The sequence below is a fragment of the Molossus molossus genome, unplaced genomic scaffold (assembly GCF_014108415.1).
Source record: "Molossus molossus isolate mMolMol1 unplaced genomic scaffold, mMolMol1.p scaffold_m16_p_1, whole genome shotgun sequence".
In the NCBI taxonomy this organism is placed as follows: Eukaryota; Metazoa; Chordata; class Mammalia; order Chiroptera; family Molossidae; genus Molossus; species Molossus molossus.
The window spans coordinates 50,363,340-50,388,686 of NW_023425344.1; the positions used below are offsets into that span (position 1 = coordinate 50,363,340).

Consider the following 25,347-nt stretch of genomic DNA (forward strand, 5'->3'; position numbering starts at 1 on the left):
TTTAGATTCAACTTGTCTAATAAAATATGAAGCAAACATTGTATTGTTATTATTTTTGTTTTGTTAACTAAGGAAGAATTATTGAATGTATGAGTTTCCTTTATACTATGTAAAATTACTCTTCTATAGGTTTCATAATTTTTTCATATGTCTTAAATGATTTCAGCAATATGAGCAGGGGTAGTTTATTTTTGTTGCTGTTATTGTTGTTCTTGCTATTCCTGTTTCTTTGTTGTGTTTCTTTATCTCTTCTACCAGTGGTTCCATGATTAATTGCAAGTTTTTACACTATAGTTGCATTTCAGAGTGAGATTTTCATTTTCAGACAAGATCATGGTTACTATGCAGTCACCAGAATTTCTCTTTTTACCATTCATCTCTTAACTTCTTCATGATCAGGCCAATTTTAACTTAAGCAAATAAGTTGACACCAAACATCATAAGTATTTTCCCCATATTTTTATTTTAATTTAAAAAGGCACACATAGTCATTGTGTTGGTGGCAGCAAGAGCAACACCAGGTATTAGACCAGTGGGGTCAGATTGGACCTTGATTCAGCAACCTTGGTACTTGAGCTCTGGCTAAGAAAGAATTCAGAGCTAAGGCTCAAAATATAAGAGAAAACATATTTAGTAAGTCACAGAGGTTGAAGAAGTGAGCAGTAGAAGGAATGGATTCAGAAGATAATGTGCCTTGGGGGAAAGGGGAGGGGGGAGGAAGAGGAGGTACAGGAGTGCTCTGGGGCTGGGGGGAGGGGGAGCACACTTCATCCTTTGTCCTAGAAGCTTTTAAGGTTTGAGATCTCAGGGGAGATCCCAAAAGAGGATCTCAATTCATCAACTTTTGAGGTGAGTTTTTTCAGGGCCCTGGTCTCCACTGATTGGTTGGTGCCAGAGCAGGGTATCATGAGTCAATGCAGCTGATGCTGAGGTCAGCTGTGGCATCACTTGTCTGGTTTTACTGCTTTTCTGGACCTGGAGCTGAAATACAACTGAGACCTACATGTCATCTCTAGGGAGAAAAGGTCGGGGGGGTCTTAACCGTGTGACCAATGATATGCTAGGGGAGGAAATGTTGCCCTTCAGGTAAGGTCCTAGTTTTCCCAGTTCTGCTCAGTGCTAAGCATCTGGGGCTTTTCTCCCTGGTGACCTTTTGTACCTGGCCCATGGTCCTCGCTCTGCCAACCACAACTATACAAAAAACAAAAACAAAACAAAACAAAAAAATACAAACCAAAAATATTGTAATAGATTAAGTAAAAAGCAGAAGTCTTTTACACTTTCTAGAAATAATCACTCAATTAATTTTTATTCTTTTGTGATATATACATTTTCAAAGTCATTATAGAAAAAGGGTATATTAATAAGTAAATAAACTTTTATTTTCCTTTCAAACTTTTTGTATTTAGGCTCTTGTTTAAATCTCACTATCTGAAAGAATTTGAATAAAACATATGCAAAGTCAATAGCAAAAGAAAAGGCCACCTATTAATTATATAAATATCAGCTCTTTGAGAATAAAACTATATATTTTCATTATTTGATTTTTAATCCATATAATGCATGTCTTTATAAAGAACTATAATAATTTACTGTTGAAGAGTTTGTGCCATATGATCAACCCCAGAAGTTTCTGAGGCACTATGCTAGTGTTAAAGAAAAAGTTATTTATGAGACTTGTTAAAGATGGCAAGTAAGCCTGACTTTGTTCAGAACTATTGCAATGGGAATAGGAATTACTACAATGAGGTTTGGCTATAGAGGAAAAAGCCTGGGTTCAGCTCCTAATACAGCAAGGAAAGATGGTGGTTTATAGCTAAGGAACAGATCGGAGGTGGAGAAATGTGGAGTCAATGGATGAACTATTATTAAGAGGGTAGAGTGCAATTCTTTGCTAAACTGACCTAATAAGATTCTTGCTGACGGTCAACCAGGGTAATTAGATAGTATCTTGTTACCGGTGAGATGATGAGAACTCAGTTCTTGTTTTCTTGAAGGAAAGATATCAATCAGGAGACAAAGTGTAGCAAAGCAAGCGAGAAATATTGACTGCAGCAAAAATATATTTAGGACAGTGAAACAAGGAAGCACACTGAAAATGCAACAGAAGAGACTAAGTTGGCTGCTTTGGTTCACTGGGAAGTCAGAGGAAAGGGAACCTTGGAGACAGGTTAAGGGGTTAGCCTAGGTCAGGCTGCTACTGCCCATTGCTCCCCTGGTTGCAAGTCTTGTAGAGTCCCTTGGAGTTTAGAAGATACATGCCGATGGAGAAGGAGAGGGGAAAGGAAATGGTATGGGCATGTTTCCTGGAGGGAGAGCACCCTGGGACCTTTGTTTTCAGTGGTTATAAAGGCTGGGTGTTTAGAGGTCTTAGGGGAGGATCAATAGAAATTTCATCAGCTTTATGCTGATGTACCAAAATGAGATTTATTATCTTAGTTTGTCTGTCCTTGGGTGTGGTTGTCAAATGGCATTAATTGGATTTTTGCTGTTTGTCTCCCTGAGTAGGGTGATTTAAGCTGTTTACACTCTGGTGGGGGAGAAGTGCCAACCATTTACTCTTAAATGTCCTTGGTTTAGGGAACATAGGATTTACTAGGTGGTTGCAAACTGCTGTTTAACCATCTGTCTTAGTTTCCCTATTCCCCATTGCCCTGGAATTTTCCTAGCTTCTTACTATTCTATAACAATCTGGGGGATGATAGGGCATGAGGGATTTGGTCATATACTGAGAGTGATCAGATATTGAGCATGGAAGATTCCAGCTAAAATAATTTAACAGGATTCTTGCCAAAACTAGACTCTACAAGCCCTGAGAAAAAGGCCAAGATCAGGTCAATTCAGGCAGATGCCTCAGAGGAACCTGACTAAAGTTTGGTCAAGGAAAGGATCCTTGTCATTGGTCGTACAGGATCATGCTGCACTCTCGTGCCACATATCAATATGTTCTGCTAGCTTGACAAGGCAACATTATTTCATGTTTGGATTTCTGGCTTGTCAATGTAAGAAACATTCAAACCTGTGAAGATTTTGTAAGTTTATTTGAGCCAAACTGTCAACAAATGCTGGAAAGCAAAACCTCAATAGAATGGCAGTTGTGTACCTTAATTTATACATTACAATCAAAAGAGAAGACCAAGTGGGTTACATAAAATTCATTGGTGATAGATTAGGGAGGTGGGAGAAAGCAAAATGGGAAAATCTCTGGGAATGGATAAAAAGTAAAATGATTGACATATCCTTCTCTACATAAGTGAGTCCAGGATAGTTAACAGTCAACAATTAACATGATAGTCCATTGTGGCTCAATGGATTGAGTGTTATTCCATGGACTGACAGGTCCCAGTTTGATTCTAGTTCAGGGCACATGCCTGAGTTGTGGGCTGGATTTCCAGTAGGGGGTGTGCATGAGGCAGAGGCAGCCAACTGATGTTTCTCACATTAATGTTTCTCTCTTTCTCTCTCTCTCTCTCTCTCTCTCTCTCTTCCTATCTCTTTTTTAAAAATCAATTTAAAAAAAAATTCAAAATAAAAAAATTAACATGATGATAATAACAATGAGGGGATTTGTGGTTTCTGCCCTGATGCATAGGTTGTGCTGTGAGGGGTCTGGAAAAAAGAAAGTTACCCCACATTCCAAAGGCATGTTATTTTAGATGCAAAAAAGGGAAACGCAATAGGCTCAATTATGGTGAAAATGGACCTTTGTCAGGGTAGATGCCAACCTAGGACATGACTACCTACTATAAACTGCTTTTAGTTAAAATGTTTAAATTCCAACCCATCTTTTGGAGTTACTTTATGTCTTTGTTTGCAAGGCTGTTACACAGGCCTTCCCTGAGTTTGTCAGATTAACATGTGGAATGCAATAAATATGAAATTCATCAGAAAGTTTAAAGTAGTCTTGTTCATTTTCTTTGGTCTTCTTAAATTGTGTGTGTATGAATAAATTGTAGTCTCATTTTTCGATGCAATTCAAATAGTTATTTAAAAACTAATTCAAGAAATAATTCCTTAGCATCAACTAAGTACCAGACATTAAGTTAGTCATTGTACACACATTGTTTGATCAGAGGTAAATCTTACTTTCAAGAAATTCACACTATAATAACACTACCAGAAGTGTCATTAAACATGATGATAAAGTACAAAGAAACTACAGAGAAGAAGAAGAATGTCTTCACTCTCTCCATTGATAAGTTTCAGAGAAAATGTATTTTATTTACTACGTCATCTCCACTAGTTCTTGAACCTGTGGACAAAAGGGGCCACATACTAAACCTGATAAGCTCAGAGGAGGCCTGTGTGGTAGCCCAATAATTTACAAATATCACCACTATCAGAGATTTCCACTAACATGTTTCTCTCCCTGCCCATCCAGCATGGTTCAGTGGATTGAGCACTGTCCCATGCACCAGGAGATCACTGATTTGATTCCTAGTCAGGGCACATGTTCAGGTTGTGGGCTTAATCCCTAGTAGGGGGCATGCAGAAGGCAGCCAATCAATGTTTCTCTGTCATCAATGTTTCTATCTCTACCACTCCCTTCCTTTTCTCCTAAAAATTAATTTAAAAAAAAAAAAAAAAAACATTTAAAAATAAAAAAAAAAAATTAAATAATTTTTTTTCTTCCATAAATATACTCACCACAAGTACATGCATTTTCCACTGGACTTTGTGCTTTAATTTATTAATGCTCCGCCAAGGGGGCAAACCCTATGCACAGTTCACTTTCTTTAATCCTGTAGTTATTCCTTTTCCTTCCAGTCTCACAGGCCATTAGAGCAGAAGTTAAATGGCCTGAATGGTAACAAAAGACTATTAGAAAAAGACAATATTTGAGCTAAGTTTTAAAGGACAACTCAGATTTCTCAAATGGCAAAGAAGGTGATAAGTAACATTCTAATTAGAAAGAAGAGCAGACACATGACATCTACTTAGTACTAGAAAATAATGATGTGCATATATTGAAAAAAGTTTATCTCTGGGATATTTTTGAGTGACAAAAACTGAGGGGGGATTCATAGTGTGATCACTTAATTCAGAAATTTACAAAAAACATATGTTTCTTTTTGTTTTGTTTTGTTTTTAATCCTCATCTGAGGACATAGAGTAAGAGAGGGAGAGAAGAAACATTGATGTGAGAGAGAAATATCCATCAGTTAGTTGCCTTCCATACATGCCTCAGTTGGGGATTGAACCTGTAACCCAGGGATGTGTCCTGATTGGGAATCAAACTGTCAACCTTTTGCTGCACAGGACAAAGCTCAGCTACCTGAGCCATTCCAGCCAGGCTATATATATATTTCTTAACATATGTATATGTATCTTAGTATACATGCAAACAAATGTTTGCAAATTGATCTAAAAGAATTTCAAAAAATTATGTGAAACAGACTAGCAACAAATAGTGACTACTGTACCTAATGGTTTAAATATATACAATGTGATAATATAGAATTGTGTGTATGTGTGTTTATTATTTGGAAAATCAAAAACAACTTGTAGAAAAGAAAGAATATAGATATTTAGTAGAAACAAAGAGCATAGACAAATGATTAGGATGACAGGACTGTAGAGAAAATATTTTTATATGGGTAAGGCTTTCTGAACAAATAAATCTGCAATCTAGGTTAACAAACAAGGCTTGAAAGTTAAAAGATGACTGGATTGAAATGTACTCTCCCTTGGAAGTGTGTGTTTACATTTTAAAGGGGAATAAAATCAGGAATGCAAAAATTTTTCCTGGGTTTGCAAAGCTGGAGTCATTTGGCCTATACCCTCCTTAATCCACCCCTCTACCCCGCAGAAATCCTTTGTATTCCAAAATAAAAGAATCCTGAAATCCCCTCTTTTATTATTTCTCAGTTATAATTTGTTTAGGGTGATTAGGCTTCTCTTTCTTTCTCAGGACCAGAGGAGGGCAACAGGAAAATAAACTCCCAAGTTTACATTTTGTGGTTCCTCGCCCGTTGTGCAAAACCACTTGCAGGTTTGTCCATCTGGCTCTTATCACGTTGCTTCAGGAGAAAGGCAAGGCTAAAGAACAAAGGGGAGCTAGTAAGGTTATCATTGTAGTTAACAATACCTCTGATTTCTACTCTAAAAATTGTGTGTTTATGTTCAGATAATATGAACAAATGCAGGTAGTAAAAACATGCCATAGCACCAATATTCAATTCCATTCAGACTAATATTTGTGCTTTCGATGTAAGAAACATCCAAACCTGTAGAGAATTTTTCTGAGTTTATTTGAGCCAAATTTACAAAAGCCTGGAAGCAAAATCTCAGTGGATTTGATAGAAGAAGTAAACTGACATTTTAGAAAAAGCAAGTTCCCAGGAGATAACTACACCCTTTTGCCTCCTAGAGATAACCAGACTTTTTGCTTCCTGCTTCTGTAAACTGCTTACTGCTCTTGCATCTAAAGAATGTCGGCCCAGCCTGCTATAAAGCTAGGCACGCCCTGCAGCTCGGGGGCCCAGAATTTGGAGACTGCCTCCCCTGGGTCTGCATGTGTAAATAAAGGAACCTCTTTCGCTTCCTCTGGTGTTCTGAGTCTTTTCCGTAACAGATTGAGCAAATGATCTGGAAAGTGGCAGTTTTACCACTTATTTCATACAATAGAATCAAAGGGGAAGATGCAAAGAGGTTACATAAAATTCACTGGTGATAAATAAAGGAGGCAAGAGAAAGCAAAGCAGGAGTGGGGAGGGGAATCTATATGATTGGATAACAAGTAAAATAAACACCCTGCCAGTGTGGCTCAGTGGTTGGGCATCAACCCATGCAGCAAGATGTCACCGGTTCAATTCTTGATCAGGGCACACACTCAGGTTTCAGGCTCAATCCCCAGTAGAGGGCATGCAGGAGGCAGCCAGTTGATGTTCTTTCTCATCAATGTTTCTATCTTCCTCTCTCTCTCAAATCAATAAGAAGAAAAATATAGATATATATTTTAAAGTAAAACAAATAGACACATACTTCTTTTACATAGGTGGGTATAGGATAGTGAACAGTTAATAATTAACATATTAACAATAACAATGAGAGACTCTGTGGTCTCCAGCTGTGGTGGAAGATTGTGCCCTAAGAGATCTGTAAAAAGGTAATTATTCAGACATTCCAAAGGTATGTTGTTGTAGATGCCAAAAGACAATAGACAAGCTCAGTTGAGGTCAAAATTGACCTTTATCAAGAAAAATACTGGGCTAGGACAAGACTACTTGCCATGACTTGCATTTAGCTAGAAAATTTTAATTTCAGATTATTCTATGTGTTTACTTTAGGTCTCTGAATTTGTAATCTGTGCTGTGCAGGTCTCCCCTGAGCTTGTCAGGTTTAGTATGTGGAGCATACTTTTTTTTTCTTTATTGATTTTAGAGAGTAAGGAAGGGAGAAGGAGAGAGAGAGATAGAAACATTGATGAGAGAGAACATCGATTGGCCGCCTTCTGCATGCCCTTTACTGGGGATTGGGCCCACAACCTGAGCTTGTGCCCTGACCGGGAATTGAACCGGCAACCTCTTGGTGCATAGGTCGACATTCAACCACTGAGCCACACCGGCTGGGCATGTGGACTCTTTTTTGTCCACACTTCCCAATTTTGGTCATAAATCAATCCAAAGGATGCACTGATGACCAAACTTTTGGTTGGATAATGTGGTCTCATGGTACTAGGAAGTCTCCTTTCTAGGAAGTCTTGGTGTCAGCATTTGTCTTGCTGAACAATGGACCACTGGGGATGAGGCAAGACCTTAACCTTGGATGAAAGTCAACACCGAATGTTTCTGAAAAGTGAAAAGCAGGTAATAGGGGGGCAGTAAGGTCTTATGGGCCTTCATTAAGAGAAACACTCTGAGTCATTTGTGACCTATAAGCTATCATGATTCAGGTTTTGCCGTCTGTCTCACTTCTCTGTGTTTTGCATCTAGTATAACATTTGTGTAAAGACAGAAGACAGGACTTTCCTCTTTTATTATAATTTTTCCACAATTTATGAGAAGTACCTGGTAATTAAACACTGAGATTGCTGGTGTCTACAACTTCAAAGAGCCTTTCTACAACTGACAGGGGCAGGAAAGAATATTAGAATTCATAAAAAATATTAGAAGAGTAAGACAACTAATTATAGTGGGACACTAGCCATAGTCAGAAAAGTGTTCATCAATGTTTACAATGTTGGTCATAATTGCTTTGTTCTGATTGAGGAAAAGCCCACTTTGACCTGGCTGGAAGGTGTCTGCCTCAGGAGTTTGCCTCTGGAATGTTATCCATTCTCTTAATCTGAGGACAAGTGAGACTACATGACGTCATGGAAAGATTAACAACTTGATTATCAGAGCACTGGACACATGACTGTGACTCACTGATGACCAACTCACTGATGGCCCACATTCCGTCCCTACTTTTTCTCAAGCATATTTTATAAAGAAGATATGATAAGAATCCCCCTAGGATATCTGCCCTTTACTCCCCAAAGCCCCCAATTAAAGACCAACTCACTCTTTCTGGTTGGCCCAGTGCCACCTGGCACTCTGCCCTTCTCTATCTTTGGGGAAAGACAAATAAAAATTGCTTGCTCCCTTTTCTCTCTTTTCTCGTTGTGAATTCTTTCACAAGCCTGAGTCACTAGCCTAAACAAAACCTTAACAATTTGCTTATAGCTTTAGGTCACACCATACATCTCTTCAGTTTTCATAATCTGACCATGAGATGAGTTCCCACTTACTATGGTCCATCTACCTCCCTTTGGAAGCACTGAAGTGTCATTTATTATTAATCTGATTTCCACTAATTGTACAATTGGAAGCTATAACTATAAGTTTATTCAAAGACAAGGCTGTAAGAACACAATGTTGGCCCTGGCCGGTTTGGCTCAGCAGTTAGAGCGTCGGCCTGCGGTCCAGAGAGACCCGGGTTTGGTTCCCGCTAAGGGCACGTACCTCGGTTGCAGTTTGTCCCCGGCCCTGGTCGGTCGTGCGGGTGGCAGCCACTCGATGTGATCCTTTCACGTCGATGTTTCTTTCTCTCTCTCTGTTCCTCTCTCTCCCTCCCACTCTACCTGAACAAAAATGTCCTCGGGTGAGGATAAAAAAAAAAAAAAAAGAACACAATGTTGTAAATTACAATTACCATCTAAATATTTCAGAGGCCAGGAGGAAAATAAGAGTTTCATAAGTAAATGTCCTGAGCCTCTGAAGCAGTTAAAAAGGGCCATAATTTTATAACCACTTGAACTTCTATCTGAATTAATATAGTTAGCAGTCCTTGTTGGGTTAGGAGGTAAGCACATTCCCATATGTTTTTATTCTTCTTAGCTTCTCTTTTTACTCATCCAGAAATAACCACTTACTTTTAACTACTTATTTTAACTTTTTCTTAAAACACACATTCCTTTCCTTTCTTTGCAAAGGCATTCCTTCTAAATTTCCAAAACTAAACCATTAAAAGCGTATTATTGACAATACAAATGTTTTCTTATATGCCTTCAGCAATTATTAACAGTAGCGCTATTCAAACAATGCTTGAAAAAGGTCTGAAGAACATGTATAATTGTTATTATGATTAATATTATTAGCAGACAGGTAAAGACAATCAAATAAAGTTTAACATCACTTTTTAGGTTTATAGGCTTTGTTGATGTCATAGGGTAGCTGTCTGTCTCTGATGTTGGCAGTTTTTTATCCTCAAGAAGTCTTTGATATACACTGTAGGTAGAGGCAAATGTCAGAGACAGGGGCAGAGGTCCATTTGCAGTAAGGCAGTAAGACATTTGATAAAGTCCATTCTAACAATGTTGGAGAGAGTCTTCAATTAACCTCTTTTCCAACAGACAATGTCACAAGAATGAATATTACTAATATATCAGTTTCTATAAGTTTGTTTATAAGTTCCTGATAATAATGTGGAATATCTTTTTCTACAAGGTTGATTTATATGTCCTTTCATCTACATGCAGAGGATGAGCAGTGACTATTTAATAAAAAAAAAAAAGCTATGTGTTTACCAAAAGAACTAGATTTTAAGTTGAGGACTACTATAAAAAATAGCTTTTAGTCAAGGGAAATTAAAAGATTCTGAAAACTTACCTACTTGAGTTTTAATTGTACCATTTGTATATTCTACCAATTCAGAGTACTAAGGTGAGAGGCCCAATAAAAGTACCATAGAACAGGCCAAATATTACAAGTCAGTTGCATTATTTGCCCAGTGAAGTTCCCTCAGTCACTATAACTTGGATGACATTACCTGATTGGGAATTAATTTTTTTCCTTTATTGATTTGAGAGAGAGAGAGACAGAGAGAGAGAGAGAGGAAGGAAGAAGAAGAGAGAGATAGAAACACTGATGAGAAAGAACATTGATTAGCCACCTCCTGTATGCCCCCCACTGCGGATCAGGCCCACAACCTGGCCTTGTGCCCGGACCACGAATCGAACCAGTGGCTTCTTGGTGCATGGGTCAATGCTCAACCACTATGCCAGTGGCTGAGCAGAAATTAATTTTTTAAAATAACAATTTACCTACCATTTAGTCTGTTGCTCTCCTGCAAGGTAATGCCTTAACCCAGTAAAACAGAAACAGAAAACATACAAATCATAACTAACACATATTTGTATTCTTAAGATAGTGGCATTGGGATAAAATCAAATCGCCATACCTCAAATGGATCTAAAGAAAGTGAGAAATGTTCTCAGGACTCTTGGGATAATTTTCCAGTGTTATATTTAGACAAATAGAACATCTGCTACACACTTCATGAGCTAAAGTAGGATACGTTTTCCAGTAATATTATTTACTCTATGAAATCGTTTTTTTAGGACCTCAATATGTTAGCTCAAGTACATGTTAAAATATAGGTAATTGAGTCCCTATAACTAAAATTGGTTTCTGATTGGGAACATATCTTTTTGTCTGGATCAAAGTCTCTCCTTTTTTGTTATCCTCTTCTATTGTTCTGCAGCTGTCCATTGAAACTATAAAAGAAAGTCTGTATGATTCAATAGGAAGTAAGAAGCATTCTCAGGTCTAGATAATTAATGCTGCCTGCCTAGCTGAAGCATCAGCTGAATGACTTCCTGTTGCTTTCATGGTGGCAGTTTTAGAATGTTCTGGAATTTTGATAACTACCAATTGTTTCAATTTCTGTATGACATCTAATAATTCTTCAACCCATTTTCTATTCTTAATGGGCTTCCCTGAGAAAGTTGAGAAGCCTCTACAACATTTTAGAGTTGTGAGTTACACCAATAGCATAGCTATTAGTGCATATATTGACTATTTGATCTTTGGCCAATAAACAAGCCTAAGTTAGAACAATTAATTCAGCTTATTGGGCAGAACATATTCAGGTAAATAAAAACCTTCAATTATGTCCACCATGGAAGTTAATGCATATCCAGCTTGGTAATGTCCCTGTTTATCTTTCAAAGAACTATCTGTAAACAAAATTAAGTCAGCATTATTACTAGGAATTTTCTGTACATTATTCTTAGGAACTAGATGGTGATCAGTAAGCAAATTGCAATCATGGATGTATTTATTGTGCAAAAAAGGTAGCAAAGTTGCTGGGTTAAAACTAATACATTGAGTAATATTAGGTGTAGAAAGCAAGAACCAGTTGACTGACAGAAGTGTTGAGTGTGATGATAATTCAGTGGAGATTTAACAGAATGAGGAACATAAATAAAGGAGAGTCCATAACTATCTTTATTGTTTGCTTGCATAACATATCTATAGCAGAGATGGCTGTCCTACAGAGAAGGAGCCCTTTGGCTACTGATTCTAATGGCTGACTATAATGTCCTCTAGGTCTATGATAATTTCAATGTTTTTGAGCTCTAAAGTATTTCCTATATTTTTATGTTAGAAAGTTTATAATTAAGATGTTTTAGAGAGGGAGCTGTAGCTAATTTTTTAGAGATTATACATCTTTTTTCTCCTCTGGGTTCCACTGAATTAGATCAGGTCATTTTGATTAAAATAATTTTTTTTTTCTTTATTGATTTTAGAGAGAGGAGAAGGGAGAGGGAGAGGGAGAGAGATGGAAACATTGATGAGAGAGAACATTAACTGGCTGCAAATCACCAACTGGGGATTTGGCCCACAATCTGGGCATGTGCCCTGATCGGGAATCAAACTGGAGACCTCTTGGTGCATAGGTCGATGATCACCACTGAGCCTCACCGGCTGGGGTCAATTTGATTTTAATAAGACGTATAGAGGCTGGGCCACTAATAAAAATTTGTGGAATCCAGTTGTGACAGTGTCCTATCAGAACCAGAAAATTTCTAGCTGGGTTATTTTGTTTTTAGAAAAGAAAAGTACTTTATGCTTCTGAGTCTCTCAGGGTTAATTAGTAGCCCATCTTTAGATATTAGATAAACAAGGTATTTTTACCTGAGGTAAACAGAATCGAAGCTTTTCCTTTGACAGTTTATGTCCCTTTATGGCTAGCTGTTGCAATAGGTAAATTGTTGGGACTCTAATATGCCATAGAGCATAAAAGTAAAGAATTAAATTAGAGTGAACTATCTACAATATTCAACACCATTCAAATCAGTTTTTAGTATCCAAGACAAATAGGTGGGACTCTCTGTATATCCCTGAGGAATTACTGTCCAAGTAAATTTGTAATCTTCCTAAGTAAAAGCAAAAATGGATTTCTGTTTCTCTCTCTCTTGCGCTCTCTCTCTTTTTTTACAGAAATGCTAAGAAAAAGCACACATATATTTATTATTGAAAAATACTGATAGTCCACAGAAATAGCTGCTAATAGGTTATGTGGATTTAAAACTACTGAATATTTATAGCTATGAAAGTCTGTACAAATCTTTATCCTTTCTCTTATTTGTTTGTTTTTCTGGAACGATAGCAGAATTACAGGGACTTGTTCATGGAATTAAGCCCCTTTATAAAAATAATCTTATATATTGGACTCAATTCCAGTTTGTGCATAAAGGATATTGGTGACTTGAAAAGGCCTGAAGTTGTATTGGAATATCCTGTAACAAATGTTTAGTCTCAATATCAATTTCCTCTTGTGAAGCTTCTTTTAAAATCATTATTTTCCAAATTTGTTCAGTATCCAATTTACTTAGTTCTAAATACATTTCACCCTTCTAGAGAAAGTATATGTGTTATTGGTTTTCAAGAAAATCTCACCCTTTCAGGTGAATTGAGGCAGATTTGATTAGCAAAAATTTATATTTCCTTGTAATATTACAAGTTGGATGGAAACAGATTCTGATTTAAAAACAGACATTGGTTGGTTAGATATCCCTATCATTTGTACAGATGCTTTACTCTGACCAAGAAGGCAACTTAGTTAAACATGGTTAAAAATAGATAAAGTAGCCCCAGTATCTACAAGGGCCTTAGTAATTTCCCCTTTTATGGTCATTTTAATTTCTCCTAAATTAATAGTAAGGAGAAGAGAAAATGTCCTCTCATAGTCCTTGGAGCAACCTTATGTTTGCTTCTGTAACTTTTCTCTTTCTAAAACCTATTTCAGTTTTCTATAATCTTTCTTAAGGTGACCTGGCTTTCTACAATAAGAACAGACTCCTCTATAAGAGTTTTCCAGAGAACTTTATTTAGTAATTCTGTTGTTTTTCTTCCAGAAACTAGTGGGTATATTAATTGCAATAGGTCCAAATAGCCAGGACCATGTTGTAATAATTAAATTAAATTTCTCTATGAACCCATCAGGGTCCCAGAGAAAGTCAGGGAATTCTTTTAGGTAGATTCCTTAATTCTATTCTAGTCCAGGGAATGTAAACAATTGCTGGTTTCTTTCTGCCTGAGACTGGGCTTTCCCTGATGAGAACTGCTAAAATTCCTGGATTATCTTTGTCTGAATTTCTATCCTCATTTTTCTCTTGGTCAGTAGGAAGTGGTAGTGAGGAGATATAGAGGAGATAGAAGTAGAAGTAAGCAGCCATTCCAAAATGGCAGCAGAGTGAATAGAAGCTACACAGACCAACTTCCAGGAACAAACTATAATTACAACAAAAATAAAGAAAAATCATCAGAAAAAAGCAACAGAAAAGCAGCTGGAGAGGATCATATATCCAGGGACAGGAAACAAGGACACTGAATCGAGCCTGGTAGGTCTGCAAAGGCACAAGAGGGTGGGCTGGGAGCCCGCAGACAACAGCTGTTTAAGCTGTGAGCAGTTCTCTCAGGGTTAAAATCCCAAGCCAGCTCCACAGGGTAGAGGGCCAGGACACAGCATTAAATTAGCTACAGCTACTCACCTTGGGCTCTGGCAGAGGGAGGGCAGATTGCACTAGAAATCTGTGGAGACACTCAGGATTTGGAGGGCACTCAGAGTTTTTGCTGAGTTGCAGCCACACAGGACGGTGGCCATCTTACTCATTCCCAGGGCTCTGGGGAGAGGTGGCAGCCCCTCCATCAAAAATTTAACCCCACCCAGCTGGGCCAGAGAAATGCAAATTGAGGATTATTAACAACCAGCATCTGCCCCAACCTCTGGAAACCATCTTACACTGAACATCTGAGGGAGTTTTTCATTCAAATGAGGGCTACAACCCGAGGCTCATCAAGTATCTGAGACTAATAACCCCCAGGCAAAAAGATCAAGGATAACTGAACCTTTCCTGGGCTTGCAAATCTACCCAGGAAAGTAAGTCTTGACAGTGGTATTGAACGTGGGTCCTCCCACACTCATCCAAACCCAGTAGAGGGAGCCACAAACAGCAGAACACCAACACCCACAGCAAAAATTTGGCAGGCTCCAAAACCCACTGAGATAGCCAAAATGGGGAAACAAAGGAACAAATCCCAAATGAAAAAAAACAAGAAAACTCTACTGAAGATGAGATAATGAAATGCAGTTAAGCAAGTTATCAGAGGTAGAGTTCAGAGCTGTGATCTTGAGGAAGCTCAAGAGCACGAATCAAGACATAAATACCATGAGTAAAGATACAGAAACATTGAAAACCAACCAAGTGGAAATGAAAAACCAAGAAGAAATGAAAAATGACATAGCAGAAATAAAGAACACATTGGAAGGAATAACTAGCAGAGTAGAGGAAGCTGAGAACCAGATCAGTGAATTAGAAGACAGGGAAGAAGAAAATCAACCAATCAGAAAACCAAAAGGATAAAACAATGAAAAAACAGGAAGACAGCTTAAGAGAATTGTGGGACAACTGGAAATGTAGTAACATTCACATCATAGGGTTTCCAGAAAAAGAAGATAATAAGCAAGGGTTAGAGAATATATTTAAAGAAATAGTGACAGAACACTTTCCTAACTTGGTTAAGAAAGAAGGCATTCAAATTTAAAAGCACAGAGAGCCCCAAGTAAGGAGAACCCAAACAGGCCCACACCCAGATACATAGTAATTAAAATGCCAACAACTAAAGACAAAGAGAGAATCCTAAAGGCAGCAAGAGATATGTAACAGGTTACCTACAAGGGAACCCTCATAAAGCTATTATCTGACTTCTCAACAGAAGAAAATGCATTAAGTAATCAAGGTCATGAAAAACAAGGATCTGAATCCAAGACTACTCTACCCAGCAAGGCTATCATTCAAAATAGAAGGTCAAATAAAGAACTTCCCAGACAAAAAAAGGCTAAGGGAATACATTAGCACCAAAGCAGCACTGCAAGAAATGTTAAAAGGACTGCTGTAATTAGTAGAAATAGAAAGAAAAATATAACCACAATAAACCAAAATAGCAATAAATAACTACATATCAATAATAACATAAAACATAAATGGAATAAATGCTCCGATCAAAAGACACACAATAGCTGATTGGATAAGAAAGCATGACTCATATATATGTTGTTTACAGGACACCCACCTCACAACAAAAACTCACATAGGTTGAAAGTAAAAGGATATAAAAAAATCTTCCAAGCAAACAGAAAGAAAAAAAAAGCTGGGATAGCAATACTCATATCTGATAAAATAGAATTCAAAATGAAGGCCATAACTAGAGACAAAGAAGGCCACTACATAATATTGAAAGGATCTATCCAACAGGAAGATATAACCTTGGTAAACATATATGCACCCAATATAGGAGTACCAAAATATATTTAAAATCTTCTGGAGGACTTCAAAGGAATAATCGATAGCAATACAATCATAGCAGGGGACTTCAACACCCCGCTGACATCACTGGATAGATCCTCTAGACAAAAATTAACAAGGAAACAGAGACTCTAAATGAAGCACTAGATCAAATAGATTTAATAGATATCTACAGAGAATTACACACCAACACTGCAGAATTCACATTCTTCTCAAGTGCACATGGGACATTCTCAAAGATAGGCCACATGTTAAGGCACAAACTAAGTCTCTACAAGTTCAAGAAGATTGAAATCATATAAGCATCTTCTCAGATCACAATGGCATGAAACTAGAAATCTATTGCAACAAGAACATGCAAAGACATTTTAACACATGAAGGCTAAATAGAATCTTATTAAACAATGAATGGGTTACTGAGAAGATCAAGGAAGAAACTAAAAACTTCATGGAAACTAATGAAAATGAACACACAACAACACAACATCTATGGGATGCAGCAAAAGTACTTCTGAGAGGGAAGTTCATAGCACTACAGGCCGATGTGAAGAAACAAGAAAAATTTCTAATTGACTATCTAACCTCACAACTTAAAGAATTAGAAAGCAAACAAAAAGAAAACCCTAGAGCAAGTAGAAGGAAGGAAATAGTAAAGATCAGAGAAGAAATAAATGACATAGAATCCAAAAAAACAATTCAAAGGATCAATGAAACAAAGAGTTGGTTCTTTGAAAGATAAACATGATTGATAGACCCTTAGCTAGACTCACCAAGAAAGAAATAGAGAGAACACAAAAACACAAATATAGAAATGAAAGAGGAGAAGTAACAACTGACACCGCGGAAATACAAAGGATCGTTAACAAATACGTACTATGAACAATTATATGGCAACAAATTAGACAATCTAGGTAAAATGGACAAATTTCTAGAAACACACAGTCTCCCAAAACTGGACCGGGAAGAGATAGAAAACTTGAACAGACCAATAACAACTAAGAAAATTGAAGATGTAATCAAGACTCTCCCAGCAAACAAAAGCCCAGGCCTTGCTTCATGGTGGAGTTTTACCAAACATTCAAAGAAGAACTAACACCCATTCTCCTCAAACTATTTCAAAAAATTCAAGAAGAAGGAAGACTTCCAAACTCGTTTTATGAGGCCAACATAACTCTAATTCCAAAACCAGAAAAAGACACTACAAAGAAAGAAAACTACAGGCCAATATTCCTCATGAACATAGATGCCAAAATCCTAAACAAAATATTAGCGAATTGGATTCAACAATACATTAGAAATATTACTCACCATGAAAGTGGGATTCATCCCAGAGATGCAAGGCTGGTACACTATTCGCAAATCAATAAATATGATACACCATATAAACAAAATTAAAGATAAAAACTATATGATCGTATCAATAGATTCTGAAAAAGCGTTCAAAAAAATCCAGCACCCATTTCTAATAAAAACGCTCAGCAATGTGGAAATAGAGAGATCATATCTCAACATAATAAAGGCCATGCGTGAAAAACCTACAGCTAACATCATACTCAATGGGCAAAAACCAAAAGCATTTCCCTTAAGAACAGGAACAATTTAGGGATGCCCAATTTCACCACTTTTATTTAACAAAGTACTGGAAATCTTAGCCACAGCAATCAGACATGAAGAAAAAATAAAAGGGATTCAAATTGGAAAGGAGGAAGTGAAACTGTCATTATTTGCAGATGACATGATAGTATATACAGAAAACCCTACAGACACCATTAAAAATCTGCTAGATTTAATAAACAAATTTGGCAAGGTAGTAGGATACAAAATTAACATAAAAAAATTGACGGTGTCCTGGTCTGTTTGGCTCAGCGGTTAGAGCATCAGCCTGCAGTCTAGAGAGACCCAGGTTTGGTTCCGGCAAAGGGTACGTACCTCGGTTGCAGTTTGTCCCCAGCCCTGGTTGGGTCAGGACCGTGAGGGAGGCAGCCACTGAATGTGTCTCTTTTGCATCGATGTTTCTCTCTCTCTCTCTTCCTCTCTCTCTCTCCCACTCTGTCTGAACAAAAAATGGACAAATGTCCTCCAGTGAAGATTAAAAAAAAAAAAATCGACAGCATTCTTATATACCAATAATAAACTCACAGAAAGAGAAACTAAAAAAGCAATCCCATTTACCATTGCAGCAAAAAAATTAAGATACCTAAGAATAAACTTAACCAAAGATGTAAGGACCTATTTGTAGAAAACTACAGCACATTGAAAAAGGAAATAGAGGAAGATATAACAAAGTGGAAGCACTTACCTTGTTCATGGATTGGAAAAATTAACATCATTAAAATGTCCATATTACCCAAAGCAATCTATAGATTCAATGGAATCCCCATCAAAATACCAAAAACATATTTCACAGAACTATAACATATACTTCAAAAGTTCATATGGAACCAAAAAAGACCCCCAAATAGCCACAGCAATCTTAAAAATAAAAAAGGACAAAGTAGGTGGGATCACAATACCAGACATCGGGTTATACTACAAAGCTACTGTAATCAAAACAGCCTGGTACTGGCACAAGAACAGGCATATAGATCAATGGAATAGAACAAAGAACCCAGAAATTGACCCAAAACATTATGCTCAATTAATATTTGACAAAGGTGGCAAGAGTATACAATGGAGTAAAGACAACCTCTTTAATAAATGGTGTTGGGAAAATTGGACAACTACATGTAAAAAAAAAAAAAAAGAAACTAGACCATTAACTTACATCACACACAAGAATAAACTCAAAATAGATAGACTTAAATGTGACTTGTGAATCCATAAAAATCCTAGAAGAAAATGTAAGCAACAAAATTTCAGACATCATACGCAGCTGAATTTTCACTGATACATCACCTAAGGCAACATCAACAAAGGAAAAAAGGAACATATGGGACTACATCAAACTCTAAAGCTTCTGCATAGCAAAAGAAACAACCATCAAAATGAAAAGGGAACCCACTGTATGGGAGAGCTTAATCGCCAGTGATACATCAGATAAGGGGCTAATTTCCAAAATATATAGAGTACTCATACAACTCAACAAAAGGAAGACAATGAACCCAATTAAAAAATGGGTAGAGGACCTAAATAGACACCTCTCCAAACAGGACATACAAAGGGCCAAGAGACATATGAAGAAATGCTCAACATCACTAATCATCAGAAAAGTGTAAATTAGAACAATGGTCAGGTATCACCTCACAGCTGCCAGAATGGCTGCCATTTACAAATCATCAAACAACAATTGTTGTCGAGGTTGTGGAGAAAAGGGGACTCTAGTACACTGCTGGTGGGAATGCAGAGTGATACAGCCACTATGGAAATCAGTATGGTGTTTCCTTAAAAAATTATAAATTGAATTGTAATTTGATCCAGTGATCCCACTTCTATGAATATATCCTAAGAAACCTGTAACACCAATCAGAAAGAATATATGTATCCTTACATTCATAGCAGTTCTATTTACAGCCCAAGTGTCCATCAATAGATGAGTGGACAAATAAGCAGTGGTACATATACACAATGGAATACTGTGCAGCTGTAAGAAAAAAAGATCTCTTATCCTTTGGGACAACATGGAGGGACCTCGAAAGTATTATGCTATGTGAAATAAGTCAATCAGAGAAAGAGAAATACCACATGACCTCACTTATTTGTGGAATATAATGAACAATGTGGCCTGATGAATGAAATAGACTCAGAGACATCGAATGGATTATGGTTCAGACTGACAAACCTCAGAGTAGGGGGGCGGGGGCAATGGATGAGATGAACCGAAGAACTTATATGCATGTATGCATAACCAATGGACATAGACAACAATGTTCGAGGGGTGTGGGGGGTGGGGCGGCATGGGGAGGAGGGTGCCTGGGGGGAAAAAGAAGAAACATCTGTAACAAAAATAAATTAATAAAAATTGGAGAGGAAAGAAAATAAATAAACACAAAAAGAAAGAAAAAGAAGGAAGAAGGGAGAGGAGGAACGTCTGGACAAGGAAGCTCAGAATGCACAGGATACAGTACAGGAGCTGTAGAAGAGCGAAAAATGTGGTGTTGGCCTTTAGTAGCTTTAGAATCCTTCCTTATTTCAGACACAGTCTCTAGAGTTTCTTATTAACTTCTTATAGGTACAATTTCCCATATTAATTTTAGTTTTATTTTGAGATCTTCAGAGTCTGAACAAAATTTCTAGGAATATTGTGTTGTGGATTGAAGTTTGCTGCTTATGAGTTGAGCTTAAAAGGGTTGTCACCTCCTGGGTAATTTCAAACCCTTTTTCGTGTCTCAGTTTCTTGCCCTGGCTGTCTAGTACAGCTGTAAGAACAGGGAGCGATAGGTAACCAACCTTCATGTGTGTCCCTGGATGAGTCAATTATTTAATTACAATTGAGTTGGAATTTCCTATGGAGTTCCTGCACATCTAAGGTATACCCTCTGACACCTCCACAAAGATATGTAGTCTCCTAAGACTACCTGAGATTCAAGTAAAAAGAGGATATGCCCTTTATCTTTGGAGCTGAAGAAGTTCGGGCTCTCATTTATCTAGTTCAATGTTCTGTTCATACTCTCAGATAGCAATTCCAATTGAAAAGCCAAAGTTAAAAACCAGCATACATTTTTTTCCTCCTGTTCTGTCTTAGCCTGAGTTATCTCAACCCTTACCCTTTAGCTCCACATCGAGAATTAAAAAAAACAAAACAAAAACAAAAACAGTTGAAAAAAAGCCAGGGCTTCTTACTTGAAAACAGAGAGGTCTGACATTCCAAGGGAAACTCACCAAATTTTACCTGATGCAAAATGAGAAGCCAGTGGGGTATATGGGCTCCTGATAGTACCTAGCATGATTTTGAGTCTGCAAGGTGGTCCTGGGAAAATTTCCTTGGAATACTGCCACAATACTCCAAATGTCAGCAAAAGAAACTTCCAAACCTGTAGAGAACGTTTTTAAAAGTGATTTTAGAGAGAAAGGAAAGGAGAGGGAGAGATAGAAACATCGATGAGAGAGAACATTGATTGGCCACCTCCTGCATGCCCCTCACTGGGGTTTTGGCCCACAACCTGGGCATGTGCCTTGACCAGGAATCGAACTGGTGACTTCTTGGTGTATAGGTCGATGCTCAACCACTGAGCCACACCGGCTGGGCTAGAGAACTTTTGTGAGTTTATTTTAGCCAAACTGACAACAACTGCCTGAATGCAAAATGTCAATGGATTGAGAAAAGACTCTGGAAAATGGCAGTTTTACCACTTATTTTATACATCAGAATCAAAAAGACATAAGAGGGTAACATAAAATTCATTGGTGATAGACCGAGGATAGTAAAACTAGGAAATCTCTGTGACTGAATAAAAAGTAAAACAAATAGACACATACTTATTTTATACTGCAGGGAATAGTATAGTTAAAAGCTGGCAATTTATAGGATAACAATAATAATGAGGGCTCTGTGGTCCCCAGCTGAGGGTAATGGAAAAAGGAAATTACCCTGCCATTCTAAAGGTATTTTATTGTGCAAAAAGACAATAGACAGGTTCAGTTAGGATAAAGATGGACTATTATCAAGAATAATACTAGCCTATGACGTGACTACCTGCCATGATTTGCTTTTAGTTAGAAGGTTTTAATTTCAGATGATCCTATGTGGTTACTTTAGGTCTCTGAGTTTGTAAGGCCACCATGCAGGCCTCCCCTGAGCTTGCCAATTTTAGTAGGTGGTCACTTTTTTTTACACGGTGGCAAGGTTGAAGCTGACTGTTTCCCTTTTTTTTTTTTAAATTTAATAATTTTTAGAACTCAGATTGAAAGATACTGTTATTACTTTATTCATTTCACACTTATCTATTTAGAGCTTAGAATCCACAATACAATAGAAGATAAGAACAAGCCTAAATCTTCACAATATGTTAGGTAAAACGTCTGAGCCAGTGGGAGATCATATCCACAACACAAGGCCAATGTAGAGCAAAATGGCTTTATTGCATGTGCCTGAGTATAGGCGGACTGAGCCAAAAAGGGTTCAGCCCTGAATAACAGTCAGGGTGTAGGTTATATACTCTACTTTTAGCTTCCAGCAGTTCCTGCTGATGTACTCTGCCTGGCCCATTGTCCACTTTGCATTTGGACTTGTCTGGTATCTCGTCTGGCATCTGCTGGGTTATCCATTGCCTTGTGGATAATCCAGATAATCCTTATCCATACGCCACAAAAGGCTGAGCAAAGGTCATGCAAGCAACATGTTTTTCACAGTTTCCACCTTTTGCAAGCTTTTACCTTTACCCTTTAAACTGTTACTAGCCCTTTTATTAGGCAGACAATATACAGAATAAATAAGTGAAACATCTAGCATGCCAAATATCATTAATTTCTAAAACTAAAGCAGGATGATAGAGTGGGAGTAGTTTGTTTTAAATATGGTGGCCAATGGCTAGTGTGGCTCAGTGGTTGAGTGTCAACCCATGCATCAATAGGTCACCAGTTTAATTCCCAGTCAGAACACATGCCTAGACTGTGGACCCGATCACCAGTGCGGGGCATGCAGGAGGCGGCCAATCGATGTTCTCTCTCATCAATGTTTCTCTCTTCCTCTCTCTTCCTCTTTTTCTCTAAACATCAATAAAGAAAAAAGAAATAATAAATAAATAAAATGAATATGGTGGCCAAGAAAGTTCTTTTCAAGGAGGTAGCATTTGAACTGAGATCTGAGTAAGATAAGTGAGTGAATTATGGAGGCTAAAAAAATATTAATACTTTTTTCCTCCCACCTTCTAAGTTTTTCTAGCTGGGTTAATCGAATTAATCAGAGAAAATAAAAGTTTTAATACACGGGCATGGGAAATTCACATAAGCATAAAAATGCCAACATTGGGTATTGTGAAAACTAAAAAATATTAATATTTTTTCTCCCACCTTCTAAGTTCTTCTGGCTGGGCCAATAAAAAAATTAATAGAGAAAGATTAACATGTGAAAATCAAAGGTTAATAAATGCTGATAAAAAATTCACATAGACATGATAAATTCATTAAAATTGCAAAGACAGTGAAGCAGCATTGGATATATAAGACATTTTGGACAAAGGAGAAAAGGTGGAGAAACAGGATAATAGATTTCAGAAGTGAGAATGGGTGATTTACAGGTAGATGAGGAAGTGCTGAAAATCCATACTAGGTGACTTGGCAGAAAAGTCCTTGCTAGGTGACTCAAAAACAAAGGGACACAGGGGTTCTCTAGCTAACAATCACCTGCCTGAAGCCCTCTCGTTTACCATACTTAATTGAAATTAGGCCAAAACAGAATCTTAAGATATTTTTCCTGAAGCTGGTTTCTGTCTGAATATCTTGGGCTGGAAAGGAAAGAGGGTCAGAGTTTCTTGCTGTTTTTTTTTTCTTAATAAAAAGTATAAAATCAATATGTCCCCCCAAAACAGCATCAGGGTAGCAGAATTTTGGTATCTTGGATGCCAGGTGGTGCCCAGGAAGGTCAAGGGAGACCTCAAACTGATGTAGGTTCTTATCACAGAAAAATCTCCTGGAGACTCACGATTGCATAGTCTGCCCTCCTCTTCTCTGAACAACAGAACTGCTTTCACGGGTGAACTGCTCTGCATTGGGATTGTCAAAGGCTATGTCAAAACCAGGTTTCCTGGAGAAGAGCTGTTCCATGGTAGCAACACAGGAATGCAACATATCTCAGTTCTCAGGACCCACTTCAGAAATTAGGGTAAAGGGGTTTAGGGTTTGGTATGCTTGAGCTCAGGAGAAGCTAAGAGAAGGTCCTGGTATTTAGTAAGTATTTCTCCCCTTAGCCAGTGAAATGTACCTTTGGCTTAAGGACAGTTTGAACCTGATGCCGAGTTTGGACGTCTAACAGTTGGCCTAGGGTCAGCTCAGTGGCTTCTTCCATTAACAAAGCAGTTCCCACTACTGCCTGTAGGAAGCTCAGCCATCCAGTTGCCACAGAGTCTAATTGTTTTCAGAAGTAAAGCACTGGCGTAGGGACGCTTGCCTACCTTTGGGGATAGGATTCCGAAGGCAATCTCTTGTTTTTCTGCTACACATACAATAAACAGTTTTTTCAGGTCAAGGAGGCCCAAGGTTGGGACCTCAGTTAAGGACAATTTCAGGGCCTTGAAGGTTTGCTTTAAGCCCTGGTTTTATTCTATGTCTCAGCATCAAGTCCTTTGATTGCCTCATAAAGGGGCTTTGCTACCAGCTCAAACCCAGGGATCCAGACTTGACAGAAAACTGCCATTTTTTAAAAAAAAGATTTTTAATTCTTATTTGTCTGGGGGTTGGCAAGATTTAGAATACCTTTTTTTTTTTTTTTTTTTTTTGTTCGAGAGAAAGAGAGAGAGTGAGATTCCTGGTTTAGATGGTAGCCTAAATATTTGACCATTGAGGAAGAAATCTGAGCCTTGTTGAGAGATATTTGTTTTGTATTTTTTTTCTCCCAGAAAATTAAGGACCAAGATAGTGTTGTGGTCAGAGTCCTGTTTGGTGGGGCTATGGATCAGAAGATCATCAACATATTGAAATGTTTTCATGCAGTAGCTCTGGTTCCCAGAGACTTTTTCCAACTGCTTGTCCAAAGATATGAGGACTGTCTGGAAACTCCTGAGGAAGGGTGGTCCAAATACATCGAGCTGCATGGGTGTCAGGATCCATCCATTCAAAGGCAAACGGAAGCTGGCTAACTATCCGGGTGAAGTGGGATATAATAAAATGCATTTTTTGAGATCTAGCACTGTAAACTATTTGGCTTTATGGGGCAGTTGGGATAAGAGAGTATATGGATTGGCTACAATGGGGTGAATGGAAATCACACTTCATCACTGGCTTGTAAATTCAGAATCATACAAATCTCTCCATTTTTTTTTTTAATTTTTATTACAGACAGTTTAGGAGTGTTATAAGGGAAATGACAAGAACCTATGAGTCCATGCTGAAGAAAATTGTGAATGAGATGTTTTAGTCCTCCATGGGCCTCGGGTCTCAGAGTATATTGCCATTTATGGGGATATCTAGCCATTTCTTTTAGTTTAATTTGTACAGTGGATACCTGGGTGGCCTTCCTAGGTAGTCCCTTGGCCCAGATTATTGGGTTGACAGCAGACTGTATATTGGCTGGGATGAAGTCTAACTGAAGGTTGGGTGAGTCATGGTTAGAGACCAAGACAAATATGGAGTTGCCATTTCTCTGGGTTAAACCAGAGAAATGGGCCATCATTAAATTC

General features: G+C 37.8%; 1 protein-coding gene across 1 annotated transcript in view; it reads right to left on the reverse strand.

Annotated features, from left to right (window-relative positions):
- Positions 1 to 23,776, reverse strand: part of LOC118625197 (sulfotransferase 1E1-like) — a 107,000-nt gene extending 83,224 nt beyond the window's left edge. Inside the window, exon 1 of the mRNA XM_036253835.1 lies at positions 23,655 to 23,776. Coding sequence (XP_036109728.1) covers positions 23,655 to 23,776 — 122 coding nt within the window. The remainder of the gene's footprint in view (positions 1 to 23,654) is intronic.
- Positions 23,777 to 25,347: the final 1,571 nt, after the last annotated feature.